Source organism: Mycteria americana, chromosome 14 (assembly GCF_035582795.1).
Source record: "Mycteria americana isolate JAX WOST 10 ecotype Jacksonville Zoo and Gardens chromosome 14, USCA_MyAme_1.0, whole genome shotgun sequence".
Classification (NCBI taxonomy): domain Eukaryota; kingdom Metazoa; phylum Chordata; class Aves; order Ciconiiformes; family Ciconiidae; genus Mycteria; species Mycteria americana.
The window spans coordinates 18,658,456-18,679,182 of NC_134378.1; the positions used below are offsets into that span (position 1 = coordinate 18,658,456).

A 20,727-nucleotide genomic window follows, 5' to 3' on the forward strand; every position below is an offset into this window, starting at 1 on the left:
GAAGAGGCGCGGCAGCGTCGCTCCTGCCGTTACTCGGAAGCGGATGTGACGCACGGTCGGTCGATGGGCAGCCTTGGCGGAGCGGCGCGCGCTGGGCGTAGCTCCCGCAGCCATGGAGGCGCGGGAGCCGCTGCGGGAGCTGCGCGGCGCGCTGCGTGCGGTGCTGGCACGGGTCCGAGGTGGGGGCCGGGGCCGGGCAGGGGCTGGGCCGGGCCAAGCCGACTCTCCGCTGGCTGAGGTCTCTTTCTGCCTTTACAGAGGGCGAACCGGGCGAGGGCCGCGAGCCGTTCGAGCTGCCGCGCTTCTGGGCCGCGCTAGGTACGGGTGGGGGAGCGGGCTGGCAGCTGGCCGCGTGCGGGGTCGGGCGGTGCCGGGCCGCGCTGCAGGGGCCGGGCCGGGTCGGGACCGGCGCTGGAGCGGGGCGGGCCAGGGCGCACGCTTTGGTGCGTGGCCCGGCTCCGACTTGCAGGCGAGAGGCCTGGCAGGTCTCTAGCCGGGGCTTTTGCACCCGCCCTCCGCTCCAGGGTGTTGGCGTCGGCAAAGCAGCGGCCAGTATCGAGCGGTTGTTACAGCTAGATTTCTAAAGCCTTTGGTCCCTGCTAAAGCTTCACAGCACATCCTGGTGAAGGTGTCATGGACCAGGACACAAAACGTGGTTGCGGATGTCACTAAAAAACTAGGAAAAAAGCAGACATAGGATGCATGCAACATGCATGGCACAAATACACCATGGAATTTTTCTTCTTCTGTGGTGGGATTTAGTTTATGTCTTTGTATTGCTTGGGAGGAAGAAATGGTAATCGAGCAGTAGGGCAAAGCAGCATCAGAGATGTTGCTCATCTAGCTGCTCTATTCTTTTACCCAAGTTACTTTCTATTGTTTTGCTCCCATTGAATCCTTTCTAGGTCAGACATTCAAGGTAACGTCACAGGAGGCTACAAAGCTGAGTCTGGCATTCTCAAGGCCTCCGCTGACTTCTGCAGAGGTGAGTGAAAGCCCTCACAGACTGAAATTGTAGTGTGTACGACAAGTTTCAGGTATCTCTTGGTTCACTTGACTAAAACAAAGTCATTTGGTTCAGTGCAAACAAAGGATGTCGGTATGGGCTATGCGTTGTAGAGCGTATTAATCCAATTCAAGAATTGCCCAGGGAACTAATTTCTGTAAGTTAGGGAGACACACCAAATACAAGTATTCTTGCATTCTTTTCTTTAACGTCTACAGCTGGTTGCTGATAGAGACAGGATATTGGACAATACAGACCTTAGAGCTAACAAAGAATACACAATATTTTTGCTGTTAATTGAGAGAAGTTTATCACATCTGTGTTTGGAGGAGAAAAAAAAAAGATTTCCAGTTCAGAATAATGATCTAAGCTACTTCTTCCTCTTTGGTGCATGACCACCACACCAGGGCCTGTTTTCTTACCAAATCATGAGGCGGCTTATGACGTATACAGCTTGCATACTGTATTTTCTTGTTGTGCTGTATTTGTTTCTCAAGCAAGATGGCCATTACTGTGCTTCCCTTTTTTCAAAGCAATCTGAATGTAAGTGGTTGCTTGTGAGACTTTCTAAATGCGGTGCAGCCATGTACTACTCAGGGTTAATCCTTTTGCCTATCCATTTTCAGGATTGCCAGAAGCTGAGTGAAGATGTCCAAAATGCCATTCTTGCAGTTGCCACAGTGTACTACTGGCTCCCCAAGGGCCAAGGTGAGATAGTGACAGCAGGGCAGTCACCACTATACGGGGTGGTGGTTCTTTCACTGCTACTGTATGAAGAAACACAGTATTTCAGAGCCTAATATGAGATCTGGCATCTGCAGGAAAGCAAGTTATCATGAGCAGGTAGTCCCATTACCAGCTATTCTGTAGACTTGCACTATGTTTATGAGTGAACCACTTGTCTGTCTACTCCTGCAGATTTCCATCTGTGAAACAGTGATAATGTAGGAAGTTGTATAGTTGATTGAGCATTCATTTTTATGAAGTGTTGAGATCCTTGTCCAAAGTCCTTTTGGAACTGGGAGACATTTTGCTTCCTTAAAATACCTGTAACTTTATTTATACAGTGTATCCACACAAATGGAGCAGTCTGTGTGTTCATCATCGGCAGTTGCTTTCTGTCAGTGCTGACTGTGTGGCAACTTTCTTGCTCTTTTTCAATCTCAACCAGGTACTACTCTTCGGAAGATGGTACGAGATGCTACCACTGAAGTAGTGGAAGGAATGATACAGCTCACAGAAACGATTCTCAGTGCTCCTTTGGAGAGGTAGCAATTTTCCAGAAGAAAAGGAAGAAAAAGTTACAAGTACACTTGTTAGGAAGCAACAAGTGCAGACTGCTTCCGAAGGGAAGGGGGGGAGGCAGAAGCAGAGCATTGTTATGAGGCAGGATGAGGCAGTGGCCTCATAAGCAAAGGCCCTCTCCCCCAGTATCTGAGTGAGCAGAGCAGTGCTGAGTGAGCAGGGTAGTGAGGTTCAGTTGAGAGTCCAGATCATCAGACAAGTCCGTAGCGATGAGGTCAAGCTGGAAAGTCAGGCCAGCACGTCAGGATCAGGGTCAGGTCCAGAGAGAGTAACCAGCATCAGACACCACCCGGTGATTTCCCAGCACGTCCATTACAATGAGTTGGGTCTGAGGTCAAGGCAGGAAGGTCAAATCAGTGGGTCAGCATCCAGGACAGAAACAAGGGGGTATGAGACTGGATGCAGACATAACTGCTACACAGCTGTGATGTAGCACAAACAGGGCCCAGTGAAAGAAACTCAGGGTAGAAGCGTCTCCTTGGGTAAGGAAGGGCTGGCCCTCCCTTCTACCTTTCTTCACAATACCTTCGATCAGCAAAGGAGCTGACCAGCTGTACAAGCCAGCTGAAGAGCTGGCTTGTACTTAGCCAACTAAACTCCTGGGAGGGTGGTATACACTCAAGGCCCTGACAGTAACCCTCTTGTCCCAGCGACTGAATCGGGTACATTTGCCTACATGGAGAACAGATTTTCATGTTGTCTGTGGCAAGGAAAGATGCTGGGAGCAGGATTCCTGTGAAGGTGCTGGGTAGCATTTTCACTGTTTGGTAGTTTTTGCCCTTGGAGTGAACCGTCATATGCAATGATTGCGCAACTTTATAAAGCTAGTTATTGAACCACTATGGACCACTTCCTCTCTTTATGGATTACATGCCACTGCCCTTAGGCAGAGGTCAGCAATCCCTAATACAGACTTCTGATTTGCATAGATTCTGAAAGAAAAATAATATGCCTAAGCACCTTGAGAGGCCTTTGTAAGAAGGTCCTGCTTTTTGTTCTGACGGATAATTAAACTCAGTAGGAGCCAGCACTTCTTCCTTTACACAGACATGAGATACTAGTGACAAGCTGGTTGGGGACATCTTTCCAGCAGAGCTTCTACTAGTGTGCATCATCTTTGGTGCAGAAAATAAAAACACAGTCTAGCAGAGTGGTGTTACTGAGTCTAACTTTGGGGGCTTTGTTTTGTTTCAGCTTGTCTCAGGAGCAGCTTATATCAACTGGTGGTGTGTGGGAGGCATGTGAGCAAGTGTCCAACCTGCCACGAGGTGAGTATTGTATATGCAGAACAACAGAACTAGGATGTGTTGTCTTGGAATATCAATAGCCCTTGCAAGGGGCATTCTAGCTAGTACAACGAAGGCTTGCTCATTCTGCAAAACCCGACTGTTTTTGAAATGTATAAGCTTGGAAGCCAGGCCAGATTCTTTGCATGGCAACAATGCAGCTCTGAGCCCTGCAAAAAGTTTGATCCTATAATCTCAAGATCTAATGATCGTGAATGTTGTTGCAAACTGATTTGAATCAGTGCAGTGCCACAGTTTTTGTCCTTTTGTTTTTGCAGATAACCAGGCAGCAGTTGCATCAGCTCTGGCTGCATGTCTAGGTGTGGTCAAGGACGCTCTGGAGGAGATGGAACATGTAAGGAAGCCTCTAAGCCTTTGAGGAACCTGCAGTGATGGATTGCAGTGCTGGTTTGGTGGTGGAACACAGGGATTTTTTTATATACAGACTTTGATTTAAATTTGTTCTGATACGAGCTAGATTATTGTATTACGCCTGGATCTTAATGAGTTTTTAAACTTAAGCCTGGTGTACTTTATATAAGGTTTCTATAAAGCCGTGTCCTGAATTGCAGGGGGAGGGGGGAGGTGGTTTAGGTTGATGTAAGAATGGCACTATTTGCCAGGTTCTTGGTGTTTGCTCTGTTGAATTGGAGGGGGGGGATTAGTTTTTCTTAATCCAGTCCTGCTAGGATTAACAGAATCTGGCAACTGAGATGCTAGTTGGAGAGAGATTCCTCCGTAAATTATTTGTATGATTTCTAGATTGTTTTCCTTTTCCTCGTGGGTATTGCTGGAATTGATGTTAGGCTCTGGGTTTTCAGTGCATCTATGTTCTCAGGCTCTGGTGGAAGGGCAAGACCCCTACAGTGACATCATGGAAGATGAAGAGCTGGGCTTTCGGGGCAACAGAGATACGTATTGGTCAGAAGCTGACCGGAAGCTGCTTAGCTCCTGCATGGGATTAATGAAGGCTTCTAAAGCTTGCCTGAAGAAGGTCTTGGGTGTAGTGAAGGCTTATGGCAAAGCTGATTCTCCAGAGCAGATCGCTCAGCTGGATGATCTTGCAGACATTGCTAATGAGATCAGTCCAAGGTAAGCAGGTCTCTCTCCGTGCCGCTTTTTGCTCCAGAGCAGTCCCTGTCTTTCTTGAGGTCCAGAGAATGGATTAGGAAAGCCTTTATGATATTGAAGCTGTGAGTAGGTGGTGGAAGCAGGTGTGGTGGGAAGACTATTATGGCATAGGCTGTTGAGAGTTGTGCAAGTTAGGAGAGGAACATATGTTGCAGCTTGGGGTGGAGCTGTGGCCACGTCTCACTCTAAGGTGAGAGTGGCACACAGATGTCTGAGAAGGCAGTGAGAAGCATCCCGTGAGAATGACTGACATTGTCTCCTTGTCATGCACTGCCATTTCTGACTTACATTCAGGGTGGGTGTAGGCTTTGACCAGGATCCATGAGTTGTGCTATCAGGATCCTTCTTCCATTGCTCTCCTCTCTTCTCTTCTAGTGTTGATGAGCTGGCACTGAGCATGTATCCACCTATGAACCAGTTGGCTGTGCGACTCAATGTAAGTATCTGCAGCCTGCATGCGGGTCTACTCACTTGGCTGTAGAGAAGGGGAAGAAACCGAATTGGAGGGATTATGTGACTGTCAGGGAGAGGTGGGTGTGTGTTAGTGACTGGTTCAGTAACAAGTTCTTGGGAATGAAGAGTCCCCTTTGGTTCTTGCACGCTTAGCTTCCTTCAGGTGGAAATGCGTTCCTCATCTTTACTTCTTCAGGGAAGAGAATGACCACTTGAGCTTTGGCTCTGAACTATAATCCATAGAGATGTCCAATGACAGTACCTCAGGAAAGTGAGGTCTAGGCTGCTGATGTACTGCATGTCTACTTTCTTCCTTGGGTAATGTAGACTTGCTTAAATAAAGTTATCTAAATTAAAAATAAAAATTAAAAATTCTCACAGTGAGCATGATTAAGCACTGAAACAAGCTGCTGAGAGAAGCAGCGGAATCTGTGTCTTTGGCAATACTCAAAACTTGACTGGGTGAGATTCTGAGCAACCTGACTGAACTTTGAGGTAGGCCTTGCTTTGAGCAGGAGGTTGTACTAGATGACTTCCAGGGGTCCCTTGCATCATAAATTAAGTATGTATCTTCTCATATCTGAGATTTTTTTTTATTCTTAATTCTGGTTTCATGCCTTTGGCCAGTGGCTTGATTTTTTGGGGTAAAAAAGAATTATTTAATATAAAATTGCATTGCAGTCAGTCACTTGTAACTTCTTGCCTTAATATCAGTTACCAATTTCTAATAGGCTTATCTTTTTAAAGAAAAAAGCATTTTAACTTATGCTTTAAAAAACAGCCTGTCTTTATTTTGACCTGTCCTAGCCAGCAGTAGGTTGGGAGACACTCCCAGCATGGTAGCGATAGATCGCTTCCTTCTGCATCAGTATCTGTGGCAGTTTTGCTCATTCTTGGCTGTGTTGGGCATTCCTGCACCCCCCTTTCTTTTCCAGTACTGCTGAGCCCCTTTTTTTCCATGTTTGGCTCACTTTATTTCCCTTTTGTTTCTTTCTAGGCTGCGAAGTTGGCCTCGGTATTAAAGAAAGTCTTAGAGATTACAAAGTGAGTATTAGTTACAGTTTTATAAGTGTGTGTTCCCCGCTATGAAGGTTGATATCTTTCTGCCTCCTGTCAAAGATGACTCATTTCTAGACAGTAAATGCTGTCATTTTGGAGTAATTATGATATCCAGTCACAAAGGGATGGGAGTAAGAAAAGGATGGTAGGGGTGAAAGTGGTTCCCACTGAAGACACACACATATGTGTTAAGGTTTGGGACTAGAGACATGGATGTGGGTTCTTCCTTGCTCAAAGCACTCTGGGGCTATAGCAATCCTGTTTTAATGCTGTGGTAATTCAGCACTTCACAATACCCATGTGTTGTCTGGATGCATAGGTGTAAGACACCCAGGAGGCTTTCCTAATGAATTTCCTCCCCTTTTGCAGGACAAGCCATGTATGTCCACCATCAGAGGAAGGCTGGGTGCAGTTTCTAACTGGTGCAGTAGATCACAACATGAACAAAATCAAGAACTTCACACAGGGTCAACTTTAGCTCTTCCATGTCTGCATCTGTTGCTGCCACTGGCTCTGGCTTATGCTTTTCCAGTGAATCTTGCTGTTCTCCAGCTACTGGGAGAATGGTGAGAACAATGTTTTTAGGAGAGAACTTTACTGCTACTTGGTAAAACTTTCCCAGGAAGTTGCTCTTTGCCATTGCAGAAGGAGTCATTTTGCTTGGATTCCTGGGATGGTGCGGTGCTGCATCTTAACGCTGTGAATGTCCCCTGTTCTTCAGATGTTACAACTACTATGGGGTTCAAAGAACAATAAAATATTGCTAGATTTGCATGCGTGGCTTTATCTGTTTTCAGGTGGCAGAGGATATATAGAGAAGGAAAGGGTCTTGCGTCTTTCGCCAGCAGCCCGATGAACCATTAAAAAATATGCAGTGCTGCTGCTGTTTCCTGTCTAACCTTGGAGAAGAGTGAACTATCTTTCTCTTTTCTACTTCCTCAGAAAGCAGTAGAAAATATTATTTACTGCTTTACCAACATCAAGGATCTGTAGGGGGATAAGAGTATGTCTCTAGATAAATGCTACATCTATCATCAGTTTAAAGTTCTAGGTTATCCTTTTTTGCCAGCGCTGGGGAAAAATGACTAAGTGGTGGGTTCAGCACATATGCACGGTGAGAAATGCAGCATCTGCTTGAGCATTTAGCCCATCTTTGTCACAGTAAGGTTCAACTTATAAAACTGGAGAGTGGGCATAGTGGCAGATGGGAGAGACTTGAGTTTGTACAAATAATCAAAGTCAGACATGGTTTGAAATACAACTTTAGTTAAACTGTTAACATCTGTGCTTGCTTAAGATCAGGGCACAGATCATGACTGCTCTTTTGTAAGCAGGACAGCAGGACCTGTTCTAAGTTGGGCATCAGGCAGCTGCAATGTTGATAGTTTTGTAGCTCTTCAGGTTCTGGAGTTGAAGGCAGGTAAGATGTGCAGTGAGTCTTCTGGGCCCTGCTTGGGTGGGGGTGAATGGGATTTGCAGCTGTTGAATACTTTTCAGTTGCATAGAGCCCAACCTGAAAGGTGAGAAGGAATTACACAGGAAGCGCACCTCTTTATATTTCTAGCTATATTTCTATTTCCCAGGGCCCAGGAGGTGCATTTGCTAGACAGGGGTGTGGTGCCAAAAAAAGGAAAGAAAAAAAAAATAGAAGGCTAGCAGTTATCTAAACTACCACAATGGAGTTGTGATCTGATGGTAGTTTGGGAGGGAGATATGACAGGAGGGTTGAACTCCCCATGGAGACATTTAAGGTTACTTTGTCCTAATGCAGCTTCTTGAGAGAAAATGTGGGTTTTTTTCATGTGGAGAGTGTGCCTTTTTGGATGACTATTGGCTAAGTCAGGTTTGCCTGGTTCTTCAGCAGAGAAGGGGAAGACACTGTTAAAATTCTACCCAGGGGGTGTCTTTATTGCTGACAGTGGGTAATGGGTGGAAAGATACGTCACAAACAGTATAGTTTTACCTCAGTTATGGATATTCAAGTGGCTAGCTCAAAAGCAATTGGTTTCTCAACAGCAAATAATTTCTAAATTTCATAGCTCATTTCAGTAACCTATAACTGTTGTCTTATTTAATGTGTATTTCTGCGCAAGTCTTGTGGTACTTCTCTTGTTACCCTTTTTGTTGGCAGGGGGCTTTCCTTCTGCTCTCTAGGCCTTTGGGGTTGAAACTTTCACAAATGTCATACTGGCTTCAACTTATGTATTACACATCTGTTGAAAGTTCTGTTATCTGGCTTTTCTCCTTTTCAGTGTGAAAATCTTCTGTATTATCTGTAAATAAAGGATGGGATGCCTGCGGTTTTCATGCTGTAGCAGTCTCTTCCTGCCACGTTGTTGCCCACTTATTTTTGGGGACAGCCTTTCCTGTGCAAGGGTTTCTCTAGCTTGTATTTTGTCTCTTTTTCCATTTACCGTTCTTAGATCAATCAGCTTGCACTTACCTGCACTTCCTTTGTCTGTAAATGAGCCCTCGCCCTGCAACCACTATCACACACTTCTCTAAGGGTTCAGTGAGAGGGTTCAGGAGGCTGATCTTTGTTGTGCTTGGCTGGTATTGTACCATATTTTCTGGAAACTGTTGAAAGAAGGAAATGAGCTGAAACTGAGAGAAGGAAAGAGGTTCTTCTATGATTAAAGGGAGATAAATGATTTTTTGGTGCCAGAGGTCTCAGCCTGGGCTGCCAGTTGCCAGAAGAGGCAAAGTCCAGCTTGCTTTCTTCTCAACTACAGTCTTCTGCTTTAGTTTCCTTCTGCAGCCTCTTGATTTCCAGACTGGTGAGTGAGTTAGGAGTCATCAGGATTTCCTTATGCTCACACATATACAACAGTGTGGCACAACTCACCTTTCCCAAACTGATCTCTCAGAGCTTTGAAAGAAGACAGCATGAGGAGAGCCACTCAACCCAGCAGAATTTTTTTGCTGCTTATGACTATGAAAGCTGTTTTCTCACTACTACAGTGAGAAATACTACAGAATAATAGACCAATCTAACCTCAATAGCGAGAGGGGGATCACAAATGCTGATCTCTTCCTGTGCAAAGTATATGTAGGAGTCCTTGTCTCTCAGCATGGCAGTCAGCCTAAGCAGATGGTTCTCTCCCAACTCTTTTTTTGTACTGTGAGTAAGGCACAAAGACCTGCAGGTTGTTAGCTGGAATACAGAGTGGTGATACAGATGACAATGCAGATCATAAGTACAGTCTGTTCTTAGCCTGCATGGCACCTAGGAGTGTTTAGTGCCCAACATTGTACTAAAAGCTGCAGCATTTAAAAGCTTAAGTGATCCCAACTGGATTTGCAGATTCACAATCTCTAAGATGATGTTGCCGAAGTGTTTTATTTCAATCACCTACAATCAACTGTTCAGCCAACCTTCTGTAAACTTACGGCTAAGCGCGTTTTTTCCTGAAGTGAGAGGACTAGATACACTTTTCTAGCCATGCACCCAGTACAGTCCTTACCTTCATCACTTTTGAGGATAAAATGAAACTCTTCCTTCCAAAGTCGGGTAATGGGCAAACTGTTATAATGTAGAGACTGGGTCCCAACTACCAGATGAGTAGCCTTCTCTCCACCACTGTGGTTAAACATTTCAAGGGAAAGTGGAACATCTTGTCCCAGTAGCAGAGAACTCTTCGACTGGAGGTGGATGAAAAGGTTAACTGGCTCTTCAAGGGCAGAGCTAACCTGTGTTTCGCTGCTGGTTGTCTCAAGTTTATTTATCTTTCTGTAGGCTTTGTCAAGTACTTCTTTTTCCTGAAGAGAACCTGTCAGAAAAAAAGGGAACACATATTTTAGTATTCTTTCCTGTTCACTAGTGTGAAGCAGTAAATGCAGAAGGATGGCATTGAATTATCCTGGCCATACTTTAGATAACTGATATCCTGTTGTGCTTCTGGTTGGAGCAGTCTGAGAATTTCAGCTGACAGGACATTCATTGGATGTACCTGAAAGATTCTACTTGGAAAGATTTGTCATAGTTTTTAAAGCACCTTGGTGCTAACATTTGTCAGAGTTAAAGAGGCAGCTGCCTCTTTTAACTGTAGCTGTAGCTAGGGCACAGTACTGTGTTCTCTTGTGATGGACTGCAGCCAAGGACACAACATGCCATAGGCTAAGATGAGATGGTAGGGTTGGGTCAGGGAAACAGCACTCAGTAATAGATTCTGAAGGGGGAGCTACTTTTTGAGGGAGGGATTTAGACAATATCTGGGAGCACAGCAGTCCTTTTCAGAAAGCTGCAGTCTGAAATATATATATATATTACAGGGGTAACAGGATGTGAATGTACAGCGTGTACAGGTAACAAAAATCAGGAAAGGTTTTCCAGACAGGAAAGTGCCTGGTGAAGAAAGGCCTGGCCTAGAGAGCTGGTTAATGTAATTAAGCAGGATGAAGTTTGGGGTATGATGTGTGCTTTGATTCTGTAGACAGCAAGAGTAAGGTGTTCTTGTGCCATTCGGGAAGCAGAAGTAGTGAGAAGTGGATGACCCTGATGCTCTGGTATGGCTCTGCTCTCTAGTCCTTTACTCTTCATTTGTAATGCTGGCAGGGAATGTGCTCAGGCACTTGCCTACCCTGCTCCTTCAGGATACTTGTAGTTGTGTGTGATATCCTCACAGCATTCACTGCCCACACTCTTGGTGGGTGCTGATGTTGTTGCCAGTGTACTTTGTGCCACCAAGAGCTGGCTTGAGGGTGTCATCTGCTTTTTGTCTCCAGACCTGGCACTTGGCATTGATGGCAGCAAAGAAGTAGCAGACATCATAATCAACTTCTGTGTCCCCTTTCTTGATGGCTTGAACAGGGGCTGGCCCACAGAAGGATGGACCTGAAGAAAAAATGTGGCCCAGTTAAGATTCAGACCCATGCCTAGTTTAGACCTATACTGGGAGTGGTGAAGTATCTAGTTTAGGAGGACATTAGGGAGCAGTGCTGTTAGAGAGCTCTCAGAGCTCTTAGAGCTACACAAGCTGCACAAACCAAACAGATGAATGATGATTTAGTGCTTAAGGTCAACAGGGTGAGTCACAGAATCATAGAATCATTAAGGTTGGAAAAGACCTCTAAGATCATCTTGTCCAACCGTCAACCCAACACCTCCATGCCTGTTAAACTGTGTCCTGAAGTGCCACATCTACGTGTTTTTTGAACTCCTCCAGGGATGGTGACTCCACCACCTCTCTGGGCAGCCTGTTCCAAGGCTTGACCACCCTTTCAGTAAAGAAATTTTTCCTAATACCCAATCTAAACCTGTCCTGACACAACTTGAGGCCATTTCCTCTCATCCTATCGCTAGTTATTTGGGAGAAGAGACTGACACTCATCTCACTACAGCCTCCTTTCAGGTAGCTGTAGGGAGCGATAAGGTCTCCCTTCAGCCTCCTTTTCTCCAGGCTAAACAACCCCAGTTCCCTCAGCCACTCCTCATCAGACTTGTGCTCTAGACCCTTCACCAGCTTCATTGCCCTTCTCTGGACACGCTCCAGCACCTCAATGTCCTTCTTGTACTGAGGGGCCCAAAACCAAACACAGTATTTGAGGTGCAGCCTCACCAGTGCTGAGTAGAGGGGGACGATCACCTCCCTAGTCCTGCTGGCCACAGTATTCCTGATAGTCCCTGCCCTTTTGCATCCTTCTATTGCAAGTTGGGGAAGGAATATTGAACTCTTTTATTTGGTCTCCGCTCCCTGCCTCCCCGCCCCCCCCCCCCCCCCCCCCCCCCAAGCCCGTCTTTAATATCTTACCTTTGCTTTTTTCCTGGCAGGTGGCATCCAGTGCCTGCCACCCGCTGTACTCTGGTAGCAAGTCTGCTCGAGCCATCCAGCATTCGTTCCAAACATGGAAGGTCCTGCAAGAGACAACATCACGTGCTTATACGAAGGGACTGAGCCCTGAGGTACAGTAAAGTTTTAGCCAAACTACAGCCAATTAATGCTCCTTTGAAAGAGCTCAGTGCGTGCTGAGGAGAGCAGAGACCATGGTTTTTGACACAAGTGGATTTCCTCCAGCTGGACTGGGCTATCATTCTTCCTTTGTGGGTCCTAGTAATAAGGCACTCTTCAGTTTGGGTTGCGGCAATTTCTCAAGAACAGGTCATATAGGCAGGATCTCAGCTGTGCTGTCTCCTGTCCACCTCTGTGCAGCTCTTTACCACTTTCTTCCCCCCATCACTTCCTAGATCCAGGTATTGTCTCAAATTCTTGCTTGGGTCCTGCCATGTTTTCTTACCAGACACGGGTACTCTTGTCTTGTGTAAGCAGTGTCCCATCTTCATCATAATACTCATCCATACTCAGGCTGCTGTTAGTGTTGTGAGCCCACTTAAAGCCTGTGACCACCCTGACAGGAATTCCCAGGCACCTCAGAACTGTGCAGAAGAAAGAGCTGTGAATCAGTTGTGCATCCTGCCCTAAGGGTGCCTGGGCTGATAGATGTAGAGCCTTTTTTTGTCCTAGGCCTATTAGAATGGCACCAGGCCTGCTGTTTGGACTTTGTAAGAGGCATTGACCCCTCAGGAAATAAGCTATCATAGTTGCATTCAGTGAATGGTGTGTACTGATACTCTTTTATCTCAAAGCTAGCGATGCTGAATGTTGATGAGGAAACTCTGAGGATCAGCCTCTCACCTAAAGATTAAAGGTTATGTTACTGGGATCTGTGTTAATCCAGGAATTTAGGCATATACTAGATGTTCTGCAGACCAAATAAGGCTTTGCTCAACACAAAAGTCTTTGAACCACCACTGTACCTGAACACATGACTGCAGCTAACACCCAGCACTGCCCGTAGCGGACAGGCTTGCATTGCGCTGCAACCCACTGCCGGAGGATGGGGCTGCTTCCCAGCCACTTGGAAGGGGGTGTCCCATTATAGTATTGCCCGGTCCCACATTCTGTCAGGATTCCTCTAAACTCATCGCAGTTCAGCTGCAGGGAAGAAGGAGAGAAAGATGGATTAAGGAATTGCCTCTCTTTGGTAGGTACACCTCATCCTGTTTGATGAAGCTACTCCCAAGGCATATGAAACCAAAAGGATTTTTTGTGCAAAGCATGAAGGTCATGGCTGAGCAGAACAGGTGCAACAGTCTCCCCTGAGATTTATTCAGTAAGTGTACTGTCACTGCTAAGAAACTCCTGCAGCACTACTTGTCTGCTGCAGGAATATCAGGAAGGGCTGGAGATGGGCAGGAGGTGTTTGGAACAGCCCTGGGCAGGCTTCCTCTTTGGTCAGTGGGTTGCTATAAACTGGGATTGAGAAGATGCTAGCCTTTGCTCTGCATTTGGGTCTTCTCTGCTAGGGCCAGGGCTGCTGTCTGCTCTCCTTACCACGGCAGCAACTGTGCGGCAGATGTAAATAGGGTTCTTGCGCTGGGTGTGATCCTTGTCTCGTTGATGGCGTTCACCTACATCCAGTAGCGTGAAGCAAATGTCAACAATATCCTCCTCAAACCAAAACAAGAACACATCATTTCAGGAAATTTGGCCTGAACATTTGTTCTCTGGAGTCCCTGCAAGGGTTTTTAACTGTGCAGATTATTTCTCCCTTTCTGCTGATAGTCTTATATAAGTGGGCTGTGGAGGAGAGCTCCAGGCAGAGATTTGGAGGGGGAGCTACAGACCTACATCTTTATTGAAGCAAGGTGGGAAATGCATTAGCATGATACTGCATCCCCTGATTGAGGGAAATTGATGCTTTTCTGGAGCACTCTCTAGGTTGGCACAGAGGTACTTTGTGATCTGGTGGCACTAAAGTGGAATAAAACCCCGTTCTAATCACTGGCTGTGTCAGATGGCCTTGGGCAAATTGGAAGGTCTACTTGTCCTCACTTTACCTGTAAAATGGAGACAGTATTACTAAGCTCTGTTAAATGCTTTTATATCTGTTGATGAAAGGAAGGCACAGAAAGCCCAGATATAGATCAATGCATTTCTTCATAGAGAACAGCCTGAGAAGGTAGCTAAAATTACATATACTTGGTTATGGGACTTCATACACAGGTCCCTGTTCTCCTGCACAGTGTTAGACAAAGACAGTGAGTACAGAGAGCAAGTTCTTTCATCAAAGCCACAGTATGGAAATGGATAGCATCCTGTACACACAGGAGATATGCACCCTTCCTCTGCTGCTGGCTGTAAGAGAGCACAGACATATTGGACCTCTTGCTTACCTGACTGAAGTCCCAGGGTTGTGGTAGGACTGCATTTTCAGTCCCCCAGTAGGTGACACCCTCTTGGTTTAAAAGGTACTCCTGCCGCTGTGCCTCATTAGCCAAGAACACCTCATCATCTAGATTAGAGGAAAAAAGCATCAGGAAGAAAGCATTCCTGGTCTCAGATGCACCAGCATCTCTCTTACATCAGCAGACTCCACTGCACTCCAGGGGCTTCGGCAGTCCCTGGCATTCTGCCCTGGAAAAATACCACAGATTCTGAATCAGACAGGAAAGGAGAATATCATTGTCATCTCTGTTTCCTTGTTCAAAAAGTTCTGCCAGACCTAGGCTATTGCACTAGTTAGCTCTTTTACTCTCCTGGCTGTTGACTTCTCTGTTCCTAAGAAAGATACAGTGGCCTTAATCAGACCAATTATAATCTTGACTCATCTTAAAATCTTTATGGTAGGAAACACTCTATCAAACATTTTTCCCTTAGCAGGAGGACAGGGCTCTGGCAGTGGAGTACTCCAGGAATAGGGCAAAAGTGCTGAGGTAGGCAGCTTTGAGCTTTTATTAGCTCATACCTCCTTCCTAAGGTGCTGTGGGGAGCAGGGCAGGAGTGGTAGGTGAGTCACCCTCAGCCTCCATGGAGGCAGAGTGCCAGAGCTCAAAAGCTGTTTTTGTGAAGTGACTGATCCCAGCCTGCCTTTCTGTTTCTGACCACATACCTTGGCACCAGGGATTAAAGAGAAGGGTGAAGTTGCCCAGGAGACAGTAAGACTTGGAGGCATGTAAAAGCAGAGCACATTGGCCAATGGGAGCATTGGCAGGTGTGTTCACAGAGATGGTCCAGAAGCATGAGTCCTGTTCTTCCAGTGCTGGGCTCCACTGCTTCTGGTCTCCCAGGCTGGAGATGGGAAATTCAGTCTGGGTTCCATCTGCTTTTGTTGTGGTTTAGCCCCAGTTGGCAATTAAATACCACGCAGCCGCCTGCTCACCCCCCCCCCCCCCCCCCCCCCCCAGTGGGATGGGGGGGAGAATCAGAAGAGCAAAAGTAAGAAAACTCGTGGGTTGAGATAAGAACAGTTTAATAATTGGAACCAAAAATAATAATAATAATAAATTGTAATGAGAAGGAAAACAACAAGAGAGTGAGAGAGGAACAAAACCCAAGGGAAAAAAAAACCCACCAGTGATACAACTGCTCACCACCTGCCGACCGACGCCCAGCCAGTCCCCAAGCAGCGACCGCTACCCCCCAGCCAACTCCCCCCAGTTTATATACTGAGTATGGTATCATATGGTATGGAATAGCCCTTTGGCCAGTTTGGATCAACTATCCTGGCTGTGCCCCCTCCCATTTTCTTGTGCACCTGGCAGAGCATGGGAAGCTGAAAAGTCCTTGACCAGTGTAAACACCACTTAGCAACAGCCAAAACATCAACGCGTTATCAACATTATTCTCATACTAAAATCCGAAACACAGCACTATACCAGCTACTGGGAGGAAAATTAACTCTATCCCAGCCAAAACCAGGACAGCTTTGGAAGGATGCGATCCTGCAGCCAGAGAGCTGGTTGTGTCTATTCCAGACATGCATCCTCATCCCATGCAGATTGCAGGGACCTTGTCTATATCTGGAGCCATAGCTCTCCTTTCTTGTGAGAGAGTCTCAGCCCTTTAGCAGCGTCATGCCTAGTGAATCTTCCTAAGGTTAGTGCTGCGCTCAGGCCTCCATGATTGAAAGTGGGATGTGTATTTCATAGATTTGTAGAAACCAGGAACAGCCAGAATGGTGCAGACCTGCTCCCCCTGGGATTCAGTGTCTTCTAACAAAAGTCACAGCCAAATGCTCAGATTATGGTAAAACAAGCTGGGACTGAATGCTGCTGCCCTTCTCAGGAGTCTCACTAGAGAACACTCTGTAACAGAAAACATCTGTAACAGTCTAGATAAGTTTGAACATTCCTAAACCAAAAGCTAGGAGAGCGGAGAGATCCCATGAGTACTTTCAAATCAGAGAGTAGTGAACCTGCATTGAGTAGTGAACCTGCATTGGTTATTGTGCTGCAGTCTCTCTTCTGGAAAGAGATCTAGTTCTGACCCTGCAGTCGCAACAGCAGGAGACTCGACTCTGCCTTAGATAAACAGTTCACTGGCCTCACTTCTAAATGTGGGCACCTCTGTCCAGCTCTGAAGATGGGTTTTGCCACCAGCTCTGTTCTTCAGGTGGGTGGAGGACCAGAGCTCTGATAGGTATGGTAATGATGTTACCTCTCTGTACTATGAGGAAGGTCCTCTTCAGCTGCTGCAGGTAGCTGTGTATTGGAGCTGAGAAGCTCACAGTGATAGTAAATGGCTGCCCCCGCCTCACCATAAGCCTTTCAGTGCTGATTTCTTCTGTGTGGTGGTTATTGTTGTTCATTGTGATCTTGAAATCACATTTTTTGATGCTCAGACCTGTAGCGTGAGAAGATACAGAATGAGTCTGGGGCTGTGAGCTGCCCGCAGTCTGGCCCCGCGCCACATCCCGAGACACACAAACAGCTGATCGTGTGTTTCTCCATTCAGACAGTGCCCTGCTGCCTTTGAGACTTTCTGCCCAGTAACTGTAAGGGCCTTCACTCTGAGCTTGGTTGTTCTTGTGTCAAGTGGCTAATGAGCTGCCTTTGCTTATACCTTAGCATCATTAAGTGAACCAAGTGATTATGCAAAAGCTTCTTCCTGCTCAGGAAAGGACATGGAACAAACCTGAGTATTCAAATGATACAGATGTGGTTAGCACTGAGCATGCACTGTGACTACATTTGGAGTCTTCCTCTGTGCACTCAAGGGCACTGATGACACTCAAAGCAGCATCTCTCCATGTGGATACATGGTTGAAATTGTGCACAGTAGGCAAGCTATTACACCCCACTTGCAATGTGGGTGCAAGCTCTTCCAGCAGTTACTGCACTATGTATGTCTGATATGCACCAAAGACCAGCAACTGGTGCAAACTTCACTGCTGGTTCGAATGCAGCATGGCTGTATAGTCCTGAAACTATGCTGGATCACAGCAAATCAAACACCAGTTGTTCCTTCTTTACACCACATTAGTTGGCAATCTCACACCCAGAGCTGCAGGAGACAGAAGAGCTCCTCCTCCTGTCTCCTACACATGCATCATACACATCATACATGCTTCTGTCCAGCACCAGAAGAGAGAAAAAAATTGTCACAATTTCAAGCACCCAGTTTGGTGCTCAGTGGCTGTAGTGTGCTCATATAGTTGCACTTTTCTTCTGCTTTTGGTGGTGTTCTTAATCTTTCCAGGCTTCTTGCTGAGAAGCAGGTAACACCCTGGTTTTTCTCAGCCTTGGGATCATCCTGACCGCACTTATCTCTTCAGCTCTCAACTCATCACTAAGATCCTTGAATTTGTGGGTTGTAACTGCTGCCCCTTATATGACACATCCTGTCACCTACATCCACTTGCTGACCTAGGCTCCTCCCTTTGTTCCAGCTAAAAAAAAAAAAAAAATCCACAGAGCATTCCCCTGCTATCTAAACCCATTGCTCCTGTGCTAAAGCCACAACTACTACTGTTTGCAGTTTTCATTGGTCTGCTCTCTCCTTATGTCTAACTTGCCTTGTCCTCTGCGTTGATACCTTCTCCCATTGCTGTTGTCCCTTCTGTGTTTGTTGTGGGAGTCCCATTGGATTGTGTGCTTTGTTTCTTTTTTCCCCTATGAATTTTGTCATGCATTGTTTTCAGTAAATGATTCTGGTTTGGCTTTCAAATCCCTTTACAGCTGTCCCAGTTCATAGCCCTCCACCAGTTTAAGCTTTACAGAGCCAGCTCTGACCTCGTGTATTTTCTTCTCTATGATGAAGATGTCTGTTCTGGCTATCTTGTAGACTGGTGAGTCATATGCAGTCTGGCTCCCTCTCCTTCATATGAATTTTCATGGATCTTATTGTCACTTTCTTCAAGGTTGCTTGGAACCTGGACCCTCTCCTTGCTCAAGTGGCTAAAACACTTAGTCATCTCTCTGCTTCAGTTTTGTAGGCTGGCTTACCTTCCCCCACCCCCTGCCTCCCATCCCCTATGTTAAAGGATAACTCTCTTGCCTTTACTTCCAAACTCTGACATGTCTGGCTTAGCTGCCACTTCTCTCAAACTCCTCTTAGGCATTGATACCAGTTTTTGTTTGCTGTCCCTTTTTGTGCAGTCCTCCGTGCGAATTGAACTCCCTTAGCCTTTAGAGCACTTTCTTGGCTCCTGCCCTGTAAGAAGCTACCTCTTCTACAAGCCTCATGAACACTGTCTTGGAGCAGGGACAGTTGTTTTTCCTGACAGACAACTGGCAAATGCTTGGGACTAACCAAAGTGATTTTTACTTACCTTGGCCCATGTCTAGTTCCCTGTACCGTGAAAGTCTTCAGCTCCTGCTTGCTCTGGTGGGCGATGGCTCCTTCCTTCAGCTTTCTTTAAAAATTATCCACTTGCAAAGTTGTTTGCTCGATTTCTTTATACAGGGTGGGATGTGATGTTGCCACCTCTCCTTCAGCTTATCTTGCTGGCCTGCTGTGCAGAAGTTGAGGACTCTCTTATCTCTCAGACCACACTAAAGAGACCGACCAGAAAGGGGTGACTTTTCCTACTTACAGACGAGGTTAAAGTCCACAGTGGCATGTGAAGCCTTTAAACGTAAGCAGTGGCAATTTCTTTGAAGAGCTGTGCATTGGGGACCCCAGAATAGGAAATACAAATCTTAACTTGGCTGTAAACAATGCACAGAATGCACTTGAAATGTAAGCGTTGAAGAGCTGCGCTCCAACATTGACCCTATGCTACTTAGATCCTAAACCCTTCAAGGAGTAAAAAAAAAAAAGGTCAATATATCCATTGCCCTTGTGCCTAATTAAAAAAAAGTGAAACCACTTCAAAATGAGGAAACTTCTTAAAAACAACAACTAAAAAAAGTAGAATTTCTGTAGCATAATGCAGACTATTTAAAAATGTCACACTGGACTAAATACATTCTTAAAGTTGCTGTAATATAAAAGGAGGGTAACTGCATTGATAAAGAATTGGTCAAAAAGCAGGAAATAAGACAGCAGAAATAAACAGTTTTCACTGTGGAGTGAGTCACCAGTAGTTTTGCAGAAATCTGTGATCTTCCAGAAATTCGTGAATAATTTGAGAAGCCAATAAAAAGACAAGAGGTGGCAAAGCTTGCTCAGTTATTCTGAGTGGTGAAGATGAGGGAGGCAGCTTTGGAAAAGTTGTAGAGGAATCCAAAGATATTGAATGACTAGGCCATAAAATAGCAAGTGGAGATCAGTGTAGGCACATATACAATAGGAAAAAGGGACCCATATCTTACCTAAGCAGTGATGCATTCAGAGGTAGTTGTAGCGATTCCAGAATGAGATTTGGATTTATACTAGATAACTGCTGCACAGTATGGTCCAGTGAGGTTGGTGTTTTTCTTAGTATTTGCATATTAAACTTTACAGTTGCTTGCCTGTATGCACCATTTAAGCTAAATACAAACTCTCTTAGTTTTAGTCATTTACAGCATAGCCTTAATTGTACAGATTCACTTTCACAGAATCGCAGAATGGCTGAGGTTGGAAGGGACCTCTGGAGGTCATGTGGTCCAATCCCCGGCTCAAGCAGGGCCACCTAGAGCTGGTTGCCCAGGAGCATGTCCAGATGGCTTTTGAATATCTCCAAGGATGGAGCCTCTGCAACCTCTCTGGGCAACCTGAGCCAGTGCTCAGTCACCCTCACAGTGAAAAAGTGTTTCCTGGTGTCCAGAGGGAACCTCCTGTGTTTCGGTTTGTTTCCATTGCCTCTGGTCCTGTCGCTGGGCACCACTGAAAAGAGGCTGGCTTTGTCCTCTTTACACCTTCCCTTCAGGTGTTTATATACATGGATAAGATTGTCCCCAAGTCTTCTCCAGGCTGAACAGTCCCAGCTCTGTCAGCCTTTCCTTGTATGTGAGGTGCTCCAGTCCCTTCATCATCTTTGTGGCCTTTTGCTGGACTCTCTCCAGTATGTCCATGTCTCTCTTGCACTCAGGAGCCCAGCAGGGTGAGGTGTGGCCTCACCAGTGCTGAATAAAGGGGAAGGATCACCTCCCTCGACCTGCTGGCAATACTTTACCTCATGCACCCCAAGATATCCTTAGCCTTCTTTGTGGCAAGGGCACATTGCTGCCTTATGTAAGCTTTGACTACTTTGACTTTTATTAGGAAGCATGGAAGTCACCAGATTCGTGGAAATTGGGAAACACTATATATAAGCACATTGGGGAGATCTTCCAGAAAATTA

General features: G+C 45.9%; 2 protein-coding genes and 1 long non-coding RNA gene across 4 annotated transcripts in view; 2 read left to right on the forward strand and 1 right to left on the reverse strand.

Moving 5' to 3' along the window:
- The first annotated feature begins 25 nt into the window (after positions 1 to 25).
- On the forward strand, positions 26 to 7,014 carry CCNDBP1 (cyclin D1 binding protein 1). 2 transcript variants are annotated; one of them, XM_075517091.1, is made up of 11 exons: positions 26 to 179; positions 259 to 318; positions 906 to 985; positions 1,633 to 1,714; positions 2,178 to 2,274; positions 3,506 to 3,579; positions 3,876 to 3,952; positions 4,436 to 4,689; positions 5,104 to 5,164; positions 6,179 to 6,225; positions 6,610 to 7,014. In XM_075517091.1, exons 1-11 carry the CDS (start codon positions 113 to 115, stop codon positions 6,716 to 6,718), a joined length of 1,008 nt encoding a protein of 335 aa, XP_075373206.1. In that variant the 5' UTR covers positions 26 to 112; the 3' UTR covers positions 6,719 to 7,014. The 2 variants fall into 2 exon arrangements, with proteins under 2 accessions (XP_075373206.1, XP_075373208.1); XM_075517093.1 differs by lacking the exon at positions 259 to 318 and having other exon boundaries at positions 33 to 179.
- A 446-nt stretch (positions 7,015 to 7,460) lies between these two features.
- Positions 7,461 to 18,916, reverse strand: EPB42 (erythrocyte membrane protein band 4.2). The gene is given in 15 exon segments (XM_075517095.1): positions 7,461 to 7,753; positions 8,684 to 8,817; positions 9,236 to 9,355; positions 9,357 to 9,394; positions 9,705 to 10,010; positions 10,813 to 10,888; positions 10,890 to 11,074; positions 11,991 to 12,094; positions 12,475 to 12,613; positions 12,995 to 13,172; positions 13,572 to 13,688; positions 14,414 to 14,532; positions 15,130 to 15,357; positions 16,674 to 16,862; positions 18,790 to 18,916. Coding segments are annotated over 15 exon segments (2,094 nt in total). The 5' UTR covers positions 18,800 to 18,916; the 3' UTR covers positions 7,461 to 7,602.
- Positions 12,089 to 20,727, forward strand: part of LOC142416929 (uncharacterized) — a 76,246-nt gene continuing 67,607 nt past the window's right edge. The window contains exon 1 of the long non-coding RNA XR_012777849.1: positions 12,089 to 12,142. This is a non-coding gene — a long non-coding RNA (uncharacterized LOC142416929). The remainder of the gene's footprint in view (positions 12,143 to 20,727) is intronic.